General features: G+C 39.8%; 1 protein-coding gene across 1 annotated transcript; it reads right to left on the minus strand.

Moving 5' to 3' along the window:
• Positions 1-16,190: 16,190 nt before the first annotated feature.
• On the minus strand, positions 16,191-17,102 carry LOC124150963 (extensin-like). Its single transcript, XM_046523177.2, has one exon. It carries the CDS (start codon positions 17,100-17,102, stop codon positions 16,191-16,193), a length of 912 nt encoding a protein of 303 aa, XP_046379133.2.
• Positions 17,103-17,329: the final 227 nt, after the last annotated feature.

Here is a 17,329-nt window from a genome sequence, read left to right on the forward strand (position 1 = left end):
TCCGGGAGTTCCGGTATGAGTTTGAGTGCATGATGAATTGCCTCCAATTCAGCCGTGAATACTGACTGACCATCGGGCAAGCGAATGTCATCATGATGGACTCTAGTTATATACTATAGCGTTAATCCACAATAAATTGAGTAAACCCAATTTAAGGTTCAAACTACTCTCAGCCCGACAACTTGTAAGTTGCTTTTCCTGCATACACATGAAACCTTTTGATCTTAAACAGTGTATAATTGTGATTTCCTAAACCAGTTAATTTCATTAAAAGTGACGGGTCTTTTTTATTATAATCTTCTTTATCTACAAATAAGTTGTTTTCATTAGGTACATCTGTAACTATTTCATCTTCACAAAGTACCCTTCCTTGCCTTTCTAAAACAACATCGAAAAGAAGCTAATGAGTCTTCTTAATTAAAGGAGGACTAAACCATTATAACAATGGGTAAACTCAATCAGCCATGACAACTCTCTGTAGATGTTTTGGCATGTAGAAGTTTTGGGAGTGAACCGTGACAATAGCTCAATTTGACTCAACTTGTGTGTCGGCCTCGCGTTAGATTTGCTAACGAACCAATTTAGGTGGGATTTAGTGCACAATGCGTTTAAGCTCCCATGTCTAATCCTTATGAAAACACATGAAGGGTTTAAAACAACACAGTAATCCATATCATGTTTCACATCACCACGAAATATGACACATAAATAAGACATATTTCTTCTTTTAATAACAAAATAAGATAATATAAAGTTTTGTCACTCTCGTTTTATTCACAAAACACACCATCAACAATGTCACAACAATGTATCATTTTACATTACTCCAAGTGAAGCGATGGTCGGCATACTCCATTCTGGATACGGCACCGTCCATCAGTCGTGCTCAAGTTGTTAGTTCTTGGACCGTCGTTGCCGAAGTGGTTCGAAAGATGTCGCCAGTTGTCTCCAGTGGAGTAACCAAGGACCTTCAGTCGAAACACGTGCAGGAAATGTCTTTTCAAGACACAGCCAAGACTGCCACGTGTCTCTCTTCTTATTGCAACGGAACATAAATCCATGAAAACAAAGAATCCTACCTCCACGATGGGATGGTATGAATTTGATGTCAACTTGAGCGTTTGCCATTTTGCAAGTAACTTCTCGCTTTTTAATAATGCTCATTTAATTAATTAAGATTGACACTGATGTGGTCATGGAGAACATACTAATCCTATGTTAAAACATACTATTCCTTTACGTAAACAGATTAAAACTTCAAAGCGTTACCGCATGTCGCTGACAAATAAGTCAGGTGTGACAGTTATCACAATATAAAGATTTGATATATGCCGACTGACACTCTTGGTGGGTCAGTGTTAAGACAACAGATCAATACACACGCTTCCTATTCAGTATGTACGTATGATTACATGGCTGTGTGTATGCATGGTATGTATGGCTGTATGTATATTAAATGTATGTAAATTATGTATGTGTATTTATGTGTGCGCGTGCGTGTGTGTAAATGTATGTAAGCCTAAACGCTTCGGTCGTTTGAAGCCAGAAGGCAGAGGTATTCCCGGGAAAGAAGCCTACTCCCGCAGAGCTCACTAGAGCTGAAACTTCTCTCGCAGAATTCTTTTGGAGAAGGCGAATGGAGCAAAGTAAGCTTAGGGATTATCGGCTGTTGCGTGAAAACAATGCTTTTCCTGAAGCCTTAGAGTGCCCTGAACATGGAATCATATGTATATAAACTATACTTATGATATGTAAAACATGCACTGTAATACCTTATTTGATATCTACTTATGTGGCCAAGAGTCTTTTTGAAATTTCATTTGTTTGACCCAAATGTAATTCCAGATATTCTATATTGGCAAACAAAAGCTATTCTAAGTGAAAAGTAATCTATAATGTAAATGGTAATTCTATGGATTGTACCATGGATAGTTTGAATTCTCATGTGTCCCATTATCATGTTTATTCAAATGATTTTTTTTCAAGATAAAGTTATATATCACTAGATTATTGCCTGTATTTGTTTTTGTGATTACCTTGTATTTATTTTTCCATATAAAAGAAAATTATGAAAAGTTTGAGCAATCTGCGTTGAGTGAATTTCCATATGTGTGTTTTACTAAGTAAAAGTTTAATAGCCACTATACTTGTCATTATATTTATATGAAAATAACATAATCGTAACCGTAATGACTTCAGCTTTATTTTGATAGATTACAAATGGGAATTGGACAATTTTAAAGACATTTATTGACCTTTTTGATGCAGTACAAAAATGACGCTGACGTTGAATGCAAAATCGCGATCTTTAGGGTACCTCCACAAATATGATGAAAACAGGAAGTGCATGCCTATAATTTCAATGTTAACATATGATTCCATGTTCAGGGCACTCTAAGGCTTCAGGAAAAGTATGTTTTGTCGGGAGATGTGGGTGTGTGTATGTGTGTGGGGTGGGGGTGGGTGTGTGTGTGGGGGTGGGGGGTGCATGATGGACCTAAGTAGCCCATGGCAAATGATCCTGCTGAGTATTGGTGCTTAGTGATGTCAAATGGAATATTTTATTATCAGAGGAAATTGGTGGTGAAAACTTAATACCATCTATACAGTATATCTTCAGGATTTTTAGCCCTTTCTGTCTCTGTGTGTAATTCTGATTAAAAGAAGTCACTCAACCGGTTCATGCATTCCATGGTAAAAAAAAATCAGACTTGGTTAGAATCCGTGTTTATCTCCGACAACTTCCCACTGGTGACATTGTAGTGAACTTGAGAAGTGGAGATGATTTTTTATATTCATATTATTATAATCTGTCAAACTATACATAAATGTGTGTGTGTCATAAAATTCAAAGGGACTGTTTCCTACACTCATCAATATCATAATGAATGAACATTAGTGTATTGTGTGGATTATATAAAGCTCTCACTAAGTATATGTTTTACATGCATGAAAGATGGGATTAAGGGAGAAATGAAATATTTTCTTGAACGTTTCCAATAACTAGTGGAGGAAATTGGAAATGGCTGAAGCTGTAGATAGCGTCAAATCCGTGATGGATTTGACAGATCTCACAGGGTAACATTCAACAGGTTCTTTACCTTGTGAACTTGTTAACATTTTTTCTTAACAGTTTAGAAAAAGAGAAGATATTTGAAGTGAACTACATTGAAAAATGAGAGAAGAAATTAATTGTCAATGTTTTTTATCATAAAAACTCTCTGGTCAGTAAACAACAGTTGTTATTTTAGTACTTTGAAGAGGAATCCCAAACCTTCTCTTACTCTGTTATGATATATAATGTCAAAATGAAAGCAGAAAACCCATTAACGTGCAACACAGCATTTTCCATGGACTTGTGAATGCGTGTAATACTTGCATATTGGCTCCCCAGTTCTCATAATGCTTCATATGAAAGCAAAATTGTGTGTTTGATTAACATCATCTCTTATGTCAGTGACTGATTTAAACCACAGCCAGTGTCCCAACGCTCGTAAATGTTTCGCCCTCGCGATCTAACGTTATAACATTTCAGGTCATAGACATCCTCTGATACACACCAGATGCGTTCTGGTCATATTACCTTTCGGCTCCATAGTCTGTACTGTCTTAAAATTGACTTTATTAGTCTTCGGATATTACGTCTAGTACACACAAACAAGACCGTTTAGCCTATATAAGGAATGTAGCAGGTAATATCCGTTTTCTTTTAGCAAATAAGAGGATAGTTAGTAACAAAATATACGATATACAACGCATATTTGCACAACTATCACCAAACCATTCGACACTGACGCCGCATCAAACCCCGCGGTAGACAAACAGATAGATTAGATAAACACCTACCGACAGGGTGGGGATTGTGGTTCAAAGCGAAACAGACAACCCTGGCTGTTGTCTAATAAATGCTGGGCGGCGCCTTTGATCCTGCCTCTAACCATGCATGAAGTAGGAGTAAACGATGACCAGGATGGCCTTGAAATAAACAAGATTCTTCTTGTTGAATATCAAGGTACCAATTCATCGGTCACGTGGTTTTCTTATGTATCCAGTGTATCCACAATTAACTAGAATGTTTCATATCCAACAAAATGTATATGCGTCAGTGTGCTTTATCAACACATGTATAATGCTTATTCACGCTTGGTGTGCCAGACTGAAATTGAACATTATGATAGCGTCAGCAGGGATAATAGAGGTCATAAGACGTGGCATAAGAAGATCATACATAAATATGTTTAAGTTACATAGGCAGCAGGCTAGATTATTTACAGTTCAAATATTGTGTTCAATAAAAGAAAACGTTGATTTTTATAACACACTTATTTTTGTACTATTAAACAAACTGTGGACTTTGAAGATATTTTCGCTTATTGTAATGAGATCAAGGTAAAAAGTCATATCTTTCTCTGAAATCCACGGGCATAGTTTCTGTCAAACATAAGAACGTAATCAGGGCGGCCAGCTTTGACTTGTCGTGTGCCTTAAAGTTTGTTTAAACATGTCAAAAGCGATTGACCCTACAATGTAGGGTCATTTACTCAAACGTTCTAACTTTCAATCGTCTTAACAGGACCATATCGTTTGTTATATATCGACTGACTGTCTCTATGTCTTAAGTTGTTAATCGGTAACTGCGGTCCAGATTTATTTAATTTATTCATCTATTGTTGCAAACTTGACTGATTTGTTTACACAATAAAAATTCTAATTGATCATGCACTACTGAGGCAGTCAAGCACCTGTATAAGAAATATAAAAGCAGCCATGTTACATGTAGTCCCGAAAGCTGGCAATTATTTCGCCACAATATAACTGAAAAAATGCTGATGTGACGTGACATATAAACTTACCCACAGACAATACATTTTTTCCAGAGAGTGTAGCACAATTCTATCAAAGTTTTATTGACAATTTGAAAAAAGTATAATAATATAACAGTGCGAAAATCATTATGTTTTTCTTCAAGTTTTATCAAAATCAAATATATTCTACTACTTTAAGTTTCACATTCCCAAGCCAGTAAAAGCTACATAGTTTACAGGACGTCTATCATAATACGTAACGCTTGGAGATGCAAGCTGTGGAAACCAGTCAAACGAGCTGGCAGATGCTAATCAGCTAGCGCTATTGAAATTCTAGACCCGGCTGATCAGATTCAGACACAGCTGACCAGCCAATAAACAATTAACTAAGCAAGTCAGCACATCAAAACTTGCATAATTTGACCAACATTTGAGAAGCCATTGTTTTCAATTCCATGTATTGAAATTCTAGAGCCGATTGACCAGTTTCAAACACAGCCGACCAGCCTATAAACAATTAACTAAGCAAGTCAGCACATCAAAACTTTCAAAATTTGACCACCATGTGGGAAACCATTGTTATCAATTCCAAACTGGACAGATGGGTAGTGACATGCTTTCAAACGTGGACTGGAGGTCTCGGGTATAAATGCAGGGGTATCTTGGCACAAATCAAAGATCAAAGATCAAAGATCACACAGATTACTGCCCAGAGCAACGTAGTCTCCTAAATTGGGATATCGAACAAACACCCAAAGTGGGAACAGCCAGCAAAACTATACCAAGCCGGCAGTCGGCGGCCATCTTGGCCAGGGACTGACCCCCCAGGGCGACCCCCAAGGACAAACTTGATAAGTGCCTTTATCATCTCCCTCTCCCCTCTATTCTTTCTAGATTTTCTGGTAACTGTTGTATTTATATATTCTCTCTTTATATTCTACTGATAGTATTTAATTCAACCCTGTGTTATATTGCCATTACCTTGTTCATATCAACCATGTCAACCAACACCCCCCCACCTACATCCCCCCATACAGACTCCATATTCACAACACCCATACACTCAGACACCCACTTCCCGGGACTCACACCCACACACAACCAAAATCCTGTCCCCTTCGACTTTGGTATTGATTTTCAAGAATTCTCCTTCAATCAACCCCATAGCAGCATCACATCCCCCAACAGCCAACCCCAAATTCCCCCCCATCATCCCCAAACACAGCAAACCAAATCCAAAACAGCCCCCAAACCCCCATCTCCAAAACCCACAAAACGACCTCACCAATCCCCAGCAGAATCCTCACTCACTACAAAGAAAACATGTGCCAAGCAAACACCCCCAACCACATCAACATCCGAACAATCTCCAGCAACAGAACAAAACAAACTCATATTATTGGCTTTTTCAACAAACACTACACCACTCAACGACACCTTCTCCAACAATAAATTCGCCCTCTGCCTGAAAAAAGTACACGTAACATACAAATACATTAACAGATGCGGCAGGGGGTTTAAAATCACCTTCCCAACACAAGACACACTAAATCAAGCACGCAGACAAACAATGATCGACGGTCTAAACATTACATGGCAAACACCAAAATGGCTTACATCTATACAGGGGGTAATATACATAGACCATAGGGACACACAAGATGACATACTAGAATACATCAAAACAGCAAATCAACTACACACACAACCCCAAATCACAGACTACAAAAGCATTAACAACAGAACACCCATACCAGGCAGAACCACTACACAAACTATCTTCCTTACATTTAAGAGCACCACATTACCAACACACATCATTTTCGGGGCACTTAGGCACAAAATCAATCCAATAAGAAAAAACCCTCCACAGTGCAACATATGCCACTCATATAATCACACCACAGCTACATGCCGACAACCGTCCATGTGCCAGAAATGTGGGTCCCTCAGACACGATACCCCAGAATGCACATGGGCGGCCTACTGTATACAGTGCGAAACCGAGGGACATACAGCCACACAAAATACTTGCCCACTCAAACAACAACACATCCTTCGGCTCAACAAACACATCAAACAGGAACATCTACCTAAACCGGCCAGAATACTACAAACATATAACAGCCTTCCAGATTATGAAGATATATCAGATACAGCATCCTCCACATCATTCCCTCCCCCTATTCCCCCCACCCACACCCGACCCACCCAGTCCAAACGTAAACAACTTTTCTCCACTCCAGCCCCAACCCAACAGACCCTCCCCCACCCAATAAACTCCATCCCACCCACCCAAGCAGTAAACACTGCCCCACCCCACACAGACAACCCAACACAGGCACGGCCCCTTCAACCAGTACCCCCACCCTCAGCATACAACACCCTCCCCAAGACCACCACCCCCCTGCTACCCACCCCTACCCCCCACCCCTCCACCCTACCCCCCCCACAACCCAGCCATACTCCCCTCCCCCTGTCCATCCCACCTCCAACCCAACCTGTCTCCCTACCCATCCAAACCCCCATTCACACACTCTTCAGATCTGCTATACCAATTCTAGCCACCCAACTACAAATCCAGTCTAAAACACACAAAGCCAAAGCACATCTAGCTAGAAAACCACTACTCGCACAGAAAATACAATCACTCAGGTCCACCACACCCAAACCAATCACCCCACAAAAATTTCACTCCAACACAAACAAAATCATAGAATTCCTGTCAGCAATTCTTCTTATTAAAAACCCCTCCCCCAAAAAAATCCACAACATAGCCTTGGTGTCTAACCTATACCAAAAACCATATCATCACTTCCAAACTGCAATAAGAGCTCTCAAATAACAAGCTAAATTAGTCCCAAAACCCCTCTTCCAAATTAGCCCCATAGCACCATGCATTTGGCTTTAACATCCCCACAAAATCTACAAATCAGAACATGGTGTTTTTACAGTGGAATTGTAATGGTCTCAATACTAATGGGCATGAACTTAAGGCCCTCATTGCCCTAAACAAAATTGTCCCATATGTAATAGCAGTACAAGAAACAAAACTATCCCCCAAAAAAGCCTTCAAATTGCCGGGCTACACTTTCATTCGACAAGATAGAGTCAGACCACCCAATAAACCAGGCCCCCCCCATGGAGGGCTAGGGCTGTTTATCAAAAATACCATACAGTTTTCAGAACTACCCATCCCCACTCCTAACCTAGAAGTCCTGGCTGCCAACATCACTATTAATGACACTAAAATAACTGTAATTAACTGCTACCACACAAAAACCAAACCGTTTAAACCTGAAGATTTAGAAGTCCTCTCCAAATTTATAGGCCCAAATACCCTCATTCTAGGAGACTTTAATGCACATCACCCACTGTGGGGCACTAAAAATTATCAAGATAGATTTGGAAAATATATAACTGAATGGTTAGACACCAAAAATCTCATTAGCTTAAACGACAATAGTGCCACTAGAATTCCTATTACCCACCTACAATCCCCCACTGCAGTAGACTTATCTATCACTACCCCCCAACTCTTTCAAAAACTCACATGGGACCCCCACAATGACACCTGGGGTAGTGATCACTTCCCCATAAAAATCTCTATAAACATTCCTTCTAATAAACCCATATCTGACCCCAACCCCACTTCTGACAACCCCACACAAACTAAATTCAATTTTACCAAAGCTGACTGGCAGGAATTCAATATACTATGCAACCAGATAGACCCCCACAATATACATAGCACTGACATCGACACCTTCAACTCAAATCTAAGCAATACCCTATACAATATATCCATTAAATGCATTCCCACAACCAAAACAAAACCCATACATAATACAGTACCATGGTGGAGCCCTGAAATTATTCAATCTAGAAAACTCAGGAAAAAAGCTCTTAATAAGGCAAAACATGATAGAACTAAACTCCATTTGGCCCATAAACAAAGAAATCTTACCAAAGAACTAATAATGGCAACAAAAAGAAATCATTGGCAAACTTTTACATCAACCTTGAAGATGGGCAAACAAAATTCAAAAATTCTGTGGAATAAACTTAAAGCAATAAAAGGCATCGCTAAATCCTCCAACTCGCCCAATTTTCCCTTACTTAAAACAAATAAAGAAAAAGCCAATGCCATGGCCGCCCATCTTTCGACCGTAAGTAGCTCCGCCAACCACTCCAAACACATACAAGACACAATAAACACACAACCTGCATTTCAAAACAGATCTCCACTCTCACATCTCGCAATAAACAAACTCATTAACATCCACGAACTCCAATACGCCCTAAAAAACAAAAACACAGCCCCAGCCACTGGATTAGACAATATAAGTTACAAAATTCTAAATCATGTCCCCATCAAAATTCAAAAATTAATACTTCAACTTTATAATCAGATTTGGACTTCTGGCCACCTCCCCAAAACATGGAAAAATGCTCTAGTGGTGCCAATCCTAAAACCAGGGAAATCCCCAAATGACCCTGACTCCTACCGCCCTATCTCTCTCACATCTCACCTATGTAAAATCATGGAAACAGTAATAAACAACAGACTAAAGCATAAAATACAAAACAATAGCCTGATAAAAGAGGACCAGAGCGGCTTTACAGCAAACAGACAGACCCTAGACCATATTTTACATTTGGAACATGATGTTAGGACAGCCCAAGCACAAAAACAATACACTGTGGCCATTTTTATAGACTTTTCTAAAGCATTTGATATGGTTTGGCAACAAGGCCTAATTCAAAAATTAATAAATAAAGCAATTGATGGGAGAATTCTAAATTTCATTCACTCTTTCCTAAATAACAGAAACATAACAGTTAAATCAAGCAACACCCTATCAGACCCCCACACTCTTGAAAATGGCACCCCCCAGGGAAGCATCCTGTCCCCCACTCTATTTAATCTAATGATTGATGACATATTCCCATCTGCCCCAAAAAAAACCACCACAGCTAAATTCGCTGATGATATATCATTTTGGTCGTCATCAACATCCATAAAACAAATTGAAAACAGAATTAAACCAACTCTTGCGAAAATAGAAAACTGGGCTTCCCAATGGGGGTTCAAAATTAACACCAAAAAAACCATCGGCATTGTCTTCAAAAAAACTTTCATGACAAATTTAACACCCAAACTTACACTCCTTAAAGAAAATATTAAATTTCAAAAAGAAGCAAAATTCCTTGGAGTCACATTTGACCAACATCTCACATGGGCTCCCCACATCAATAACGTGGTCAACTCCTGCCAAAAAGATATTAATCTAATGAGAGCCATCAGCGGCTCTCACTGGGGAGCTGACAAACAAACATTATTAAACATATACAAAACCCTTATTCAATCAAAAATAGACTATGCCGCTCCGGTCCTCCATTCTTTAACAGATAAGTTGGAAAAAAAGCTCAATTCAATACAATATAAGGCCCTCAAGATAGCCCTGGGGACTAGAAATGGCACCTCCCTTAATACACTGCAAATCATCACAGGCATTACATCAATTCAACTCAAACGACATCAATCTATACTCAATTACTGGGCTGGGGCACAACAAAACCCTATTTACAACGAAATACTACACAAATACAAAAACTCAAGACCAGCAACCCTCAAAAAGTTCAAAAACAAGACAAATATAGCACCCTTCATAACACACCTGCAAAATCTCATTAAAACACACAATCTAGGACACATAACTCACTCACCCCCAGACAACACCTATATTCTTGACCTTCCCCCCCCCGAAATAGACATATCCCTAGCCAAACTACTAAACAACCATATCAAACCCACAAATATAGAAAAGGGAACAATATCACTTAATTATATTCATGACAACTGGCCGGAACATACACACATCTATACAGATGCATCATACAACAGCAAAAACCAAAAAACAGGGCTGGGTGTCCACACAACACAGCCCATACAAAGCACAAAGAAATACCAATATACAAACTACTCACATACAAACACAGCAGAGCTACTAGCCATTCTACAAGCCTATAAACAGGCAGAAACATCAAACTATAACAAAATTATCATAATTTCTGACTCACTAAATTCAATTAAACAAATATCAGACAAATCTTCCAAATGCAGACCCGATTTAATCAAACAAATAATAAACACCCATACAAAACTCAAAACATCCAACAAATCAATAACATTAGTATGGATACCCAGCCATACAGGCATACCAGGCAACCAGATTGCAGACCAAACAGCAAAAACAGCAACTAATGACCAAACACCCACTTTACAATTTCACACAAGCAAAGCCGAAACAAAAACTCTAATAAAACACAATATAATACAACAAAACTTTAGCAATAACATTCAAAAATGTAAATCCCAATGGATCAAAACACTATTCAGTAAACCAACAACAAAATGCAAAAATTACACAAACTCCATTTTAGCAGACAAAGCCATAACCAGAATACAAAGTAACCAAACAAACTTAAACGCAACCTTACACAAACAAAACAGACATACAAGCCCAAACTGCATTCATTGCAATACAACAGAAGACATAAAACATATATTCACCACCTGTAGTAAATATAAACAACAACAACAAACACTTTACAACTCACTCCCACCCAAATACAACAATAATATAACACTGCTATTCAAACCCGACAACCCACCAGCGATTTACCTACAAATAGTCACTTTCCTCAAAGACACAAACCTAATAGAAAAAATTTAGACCCTCCCAAACAAACTCGAGAGAGAATTAGGAGATTTTACGACCGCTTCAGCCGTCGGCTATTTCGCAGTCGGGGCCAGGCGGGTTTAATGTAAACAATCAATAATGGGAAATAAAGGTATAATCGGCTGGCCCAAAAAACTGTAATTAAAAGGAGAAAAGCGAGAAAAAGAAAGCTGTAAAGTTGGTGAGAGAGATAAGACAGTTTAGTGGGGGGATATGCAGCTGTAGGAAACCTATATTACTTGGGAAACTAATGGGAGAGACAGATACTGGAAGAATCAGTTAGGCTGATATACTAGTGTAGTGGTATCACTATTTAACAATAAGTTGTAAAAATGTAGGGGGGGAAGTAACCTAATCTATCAGTAAAAAAGAAATAAAAAGGGACTCTTGGTTATTTACGTTGTGGGGGGGGGGGGGGGGGGGGGGGGGGGTCAGGCTTGTGTGGGGGGGTGCGTGTCTGGAGCGAGTTGGCTGGGCTTGGGTAGATGGCTGGTTAAATGAACATGGTATTGTGTGTCTGGTTATGAAAGAGGTTGCCGTGAGCGTGTATGGAGCTAGCTGACTGGGCTTGGGTATATGGCTGGTTAAGTGAACATATAAATGAGTGGCTGGTTATGGGAGAATTTGTCGCGCGGACGTCGGAGAAGACAATCCGTGCTGAGAATTTGGATCCCGATCCTAAATTGTAGAAATGGTGATTTGGTGATAGCTGTTATTTACTAAGATTTGTTTGGGATAATTCTAAAGTCTGTGGATTAAGTTTGTTGATTTGAGAAATTTGGCTATATGGGTGAATTTAGTTGGGTTTTCAGTCGGGTTTATTAAAAGAAGAATGTTGTTTCTATAGTGGGGGGGGAGAGAGTTATATAGATGTTTTTGTTGGGTTTTGTAGTGTTTGCAATGGTTAAAAATGTGATCTAGGTTTTCTGGTATATTACAGTGGATACAGTTTGGGTGGGGATGTCTGTTTTGTTTGTGTAGAGTTTCATTTATGTTGATTTGGCCGCTGAATATTCTATTAATGATTTTTTCCGTGATAATTGACTTTGTAAAGTTTCGACATTTAGTAACTGGTTTAATGAAAAGTGATTTGGTCCAGTTGGACTTTGAATTTTGAATATTACTTTGGAAATTTTGACTATTTATGTTTTTTCTGATTAATGATTTGACTTCGGCCTTACTTGTATTGAAGTTAATGGAGGGTGATGGGTGTGTGGTTGCTAATTTTGCTGCTGTATCTGCTAAGTGATTTCCTTGTATTCCTATGTGTGCAGGTGCCCAAAGTAATGTGATTGTTTTGTTTGTTGCTGTGATATTGTTATGAATGAGTATTATGTTGTTAATAATATCTTGGCGTGTTTTAGATGTTTTGTTGTGTATTTGGGATAGGGAGCCTAATGAGTCTGAAATAATTAAGAAATTTGTGTCCTTGGATTGTTTAATGTAATGGTAGGCACATTGGATGGCGAGAAGTTCTGCTGTAATAGTGTGTGAATAATTAGTATAATGAAAATTTGTAGTAATGGGAGCTGGTTGGGTAACTTGTATTCCTAGTCCTGTAATGTTGTTGTTGTTTTGGGAGGCGTCAGTGTATATATGTGAGTGATTAGGCCAGTTTTGATGTATGTATTGGTTTGTTATTTGTAGTTTGTCTTGTTTTGTAAGGTCGGATTGTGAAATAAAGAGTTTATGTAGTGAACAGTCAGTGCTTGGTGCCGGTATGTCATTTATATAGGTATGGATGGGGGGAGAGTGTTTGATATGTTCAAGATTGTGGGTTTTAATAAGTTTGTATAGGTGGGTGATGTAGGGGGCTAGGTTGTTGTTGTTTTTAAACTTTTTGAGTGTTGCAGGTCTAAGATGTTTGTATTTGTCTGTAATTTGTTTGAATATAGGGTTGTGTTGGGCCCCAGCCCAGTAATTTAGTGTAGTTTGGTCACGTCTGAGCTTAATCGATATGTTACCTGATATTAATAATAGTGATATGAGAGAGGCACCGGTTCTGGTCCCCAGGGCTGTTTTTAGGGCCTTATATTGTATGGAATTTAGTTTTTGGTTAAGTTTATCAGTGATTGAGTGGAGAACCGGGGCGGCGTAGTCAATTTTGGGTAGAATGAGTGATTTATATATGTTTAAAAGGGTTTGTTTGTCAGCTCCCCAATCGGAGCCGCTGATGGCTCTCATTAAATTGAGATCTTTTTGACATGATGCGACCAAGTTATGAATATGGGGTGCCCATGTTAGTTGTTGGTCAAATGTTACTCCTAGGAATTTTGCTTCATTTTTGAATAGGATGGGTTCATTATTAAGTGTTAGTTTAGGTGTGTATTTTTGCATATGTTTATTTTTGAATAATAGTCCGATGGTTTTTTGTGTATTAATTTTGAAACCCCACTGGGAAGCCCAGTTTTGGATATGATTTAAAATAGGTTGAATCCTTTTTTGGATTTGATTTATTGATGTAGACGACGTCCAGAAAGATATATCATCAGCGAATTTAGCAGTTGTGGTGTTAATTAGGTTTAGGGGGAATATGTCGTCTATCATAAGATTAAACAGGGTTGGTGAGATAATGCTTCCCTGTGGGGTGCCATTTTCTAAAGGATGAAGATCTGAGAGGGAATTGTTTGTTTTGATTATAATATTTCTGTCAGTTAGAAAAGAGTGAATGAAATTTAGGATTCTACCATCTATGTCTTTTTCTCTAAGTTTTTGAATCAGGCCATTATGCCAAACCATGTCGAAAGCTTTACTAAAATCTATGAAGATGGCCAGAGTGTATTGTTTCTGGGCGAGTGCAGTTTTAACGTCGTGTTCCAAATGTAGGATATGGTCAAGTGTTTGTCGATTTGGTCTAAAGCCGCTCTGGTCCTCCTGTAGGAGGTCATGGGAAGAGATTTGGAATTTTAATCTATTATTAATAATGGATTCCATAATTTTGCAAATATGGGACGTGAGAGAGATAGGTCTATAGGAATCCGGATCTTTAAGGGGTTTCCCTGGTTTTAGAACCGGTACTACCTGGGCTGTTTTCCAGGATTTGGGGATGGCGCCAGAAGTCCAAATTTGGTTATAGAGTTGTAGTAAGAGTTTTTGAAATTTAAATGGGAGATGGTTAAGAATGACGTAGCTGATATTGTCCGGGCCTGTGGCTGGGGTAGTGTTTTTACTGTGTATAGCTGTTTGAAGTTCGTGTATGGTTATTATTTTGTTAAGTGCTTTGTGAGTATGGGGGGGGCTAGGTGTGTAGATGGGGTGATTGTGGATTTTGTTTTGCATGCTTGGGGTGTGGTTGGTGGAGCTACTAGTGGCCGAGAAGTGAGCAGCCATGGCATTAGCCTTTTCTTTGTCTGTGTTAAGGTTAGGGAAGGTGGGAAATGAGTGAGCTTTTGAATTACCTTTAATAGATTTAAGTTTTTTCCATAGAATTTTGGTATTTTGTTTTCCCATTTTCAAGGTACTTGTAAATTGTTCCCAATGTTTTCTTTTGGCCGCTCTTATTAGTTGTTTAGTGGAGTTTCTAAGTGCTATGGCTAAGGGGATTTTAGTTTTATCCCGCTTAGCCTTGTTCAGGGCTTTTTTCCTTAACTTTCTAGAATTTTGAATGTCGGGGCTCCACCATGGGACGGATATGTGATTGGGGGATAACTTGATAGTGGGGATGCATTGGGTTGCTATTTTGTGTACTGTGTTAGTGAAATTAGTGTTAAATGTGTCATTGTCTTGATTGTGTATATTATGGATATCTGTTTGGTTACACAAGTTGTTGAATTGCGTCCAGTCTGCTTTTTTAAAATTGAAGATGAGTTTCTGGGGGGGGTGATCTGAAGGGGGGTGGGGAGGGGTGGGAGGGGGGATGGTACTGGGGGGGGTTATGGTTGTAGAAATTTTGATGGGGAGGTGGTCGCTACCCCAGGTATCTGGATAAACTTCCCAATTTAATTTAGATTGTAGATGGGGTGTACAGATGGAGAGGTCGATGGCAGTGGGGGATTGGAGGTGGTTAAGTGGAAATCTAGTGGGTTGGTTGTTGTTTAGACATATAAGGTTGTTAGTTTCGATCCAGTTGTTTACAAAGTTTCCATATTTATCAGTAAAGTTTTTTGTGCCCCACAGTGGGTGATGGGCGTTGAAATCACCAAGAAAAAGAGTGTTTTGATCAATAAATTTAGTTAATATGTCCAGGTCCTCAACTGATAGGGGTTTTTTCTTAGAGTGGTAGACATTTATAATAGTTATATTTGTTTTGTTGATAGTGGTTTTTATAGCCAGGCATTCCAAATTTGGGGTAGGGATCTCGATTATATCATAGTTAAGTTCTTGTTTAATAAAGATACCCAGCCCTCCATGAGGGGGGCCTGGGAGATTTAATGGACGTGGTCTGTCCTTCCGAATAAAAACATAGCCTGGTATTTTGAAGGCTTTTTTGGGTGAGATTTTAGTTTCCTGGATTGCAATTATCAAGGGTTTAATTTTTCCAAGGGCAATGAGTGCCTTGAGCTCATGCCCATTGGTGGTGATTCCGTTACTATTCCACTGTAAGAACACCATTATCGGGTTTTAGAATGGGGGGGGCAGTTGATGTTGAGTGGGATGGTGTTCTGGGGCTAATTTGGAAAATGTATGTAAAGAAATGGGATTATTTAAGCGCTCTGACAGCTGATTGGAAGTTTTGGAAGGATTTTTGGTAAACAGTGGTAAGGAGGGCCAGGGAGTGGAGTTTCTTAAGGTTGGGGTTTTTTAGAAGGATAGCTGCAGACAGGAATTCGATCAGTTTGTTTGTGTTGTGATGAAGTTTTTTGGGTGTGACTGCTGGTATGGGTGTTGTTTTGAGAAGTTGGAGTTTGTGGTTAAGTAGCTGTTTTCTTGTGGTGTTTATTTTGTAGTTGATTTGTCTATTTTTGGTTTGATTGTTTGAGGGGACAGGGATGGCTGACTTTGCTGGGGGTGGGGCTTGGGCTTGGGGGAGGGAGGTTTGGGAAGGGGGGGGGAAAGAGAGTGGAGGGGTGGGATTTGTTAGGAGGGGGGTGGGGGTGGAATGGGTTGGGGTGGGATGGGAGGTGGGTGGGGGATTGAAAGGGATAGGCGTGGGTAGCAGGGCCCTGGGTGGTGGAAGGTACGTGCTTGGCCTAGGGGGGGGGAGGAAGGGGGTGGGGGTGGAGGGGGCCAGTTGGAAGGGGGAGGGTGGTGGAGGGGCCAGCAGGGGGGGGTGGGCCGGGGCGGGGGTAGAGAAGAGTTGTTTACGTTTAGTTTTGGGTTGGGCTGGTGGGGGGGGGGGAGGGGGAGGGGGTTGGGATTGGGATAGGGAACTGTCCATGGAGTCTGATGATGTGTTTAGGTCAAAGTAGTCAGGAATGATGCTGTGGATGATGGCTGCAGGTTTGGGAAGGTGGTCTTTGGTGATGTGTTTGTTTAATTTGAGTATGTGTGTTTGTTTGGTGGGGCAGGTGTTTTGTGTAGCTGTGTGGCCTTCCACCTTGCATTGGATGCAGTAAGGGGCCCATGTGCACTCTGTGGCTTCGTGGCGGTACGAGCCACACTTTTGGCACATGGGTGGCTCACGACAGGTGGATGTGGGGTGGTTAAATGAGTGACATATGTAACATTGTTGTGGATTTTTCCTAACAGGGTGGACTTTGTAAGTGAGTGTGCCAAATATGATATGTGTAGGTAAGTTTGTGGTTTTGAATGTGATGAAGACTGTTTGTGTGGTTGTCCTGCCCGGGACGGGTGTACGGTTGTTAATATTCTTGAAATTTATAATTTTAGGTTGTGTCT

The sequence above is a fragment of the Haliotis rufescens genome, unplaced genomic scaffold (genome assembly GCF_023055435.1).
Source record: "Haliotis rufescens isolate VD_foot unplaced genomic scaffold, xgHalRufe1.0.p SCAF_91, whole genome shotgun sequence".
Taxonomy (NCBI): Eukaryota; Metazoa; Mollusca; class Gastropoda; order Lepetellida; family Haliotidae; genus Haliotis; species Haliotis rufescens.

Coding starts and splice junctions, on each gene's coding strand:
- LOC124150963 (XM_046523177.2), bottom strand. CDS start 17,102: ATGTGCCAAAAGTGTGGCTCGTACCGCCACGAAGCCACAGAGTGCACA.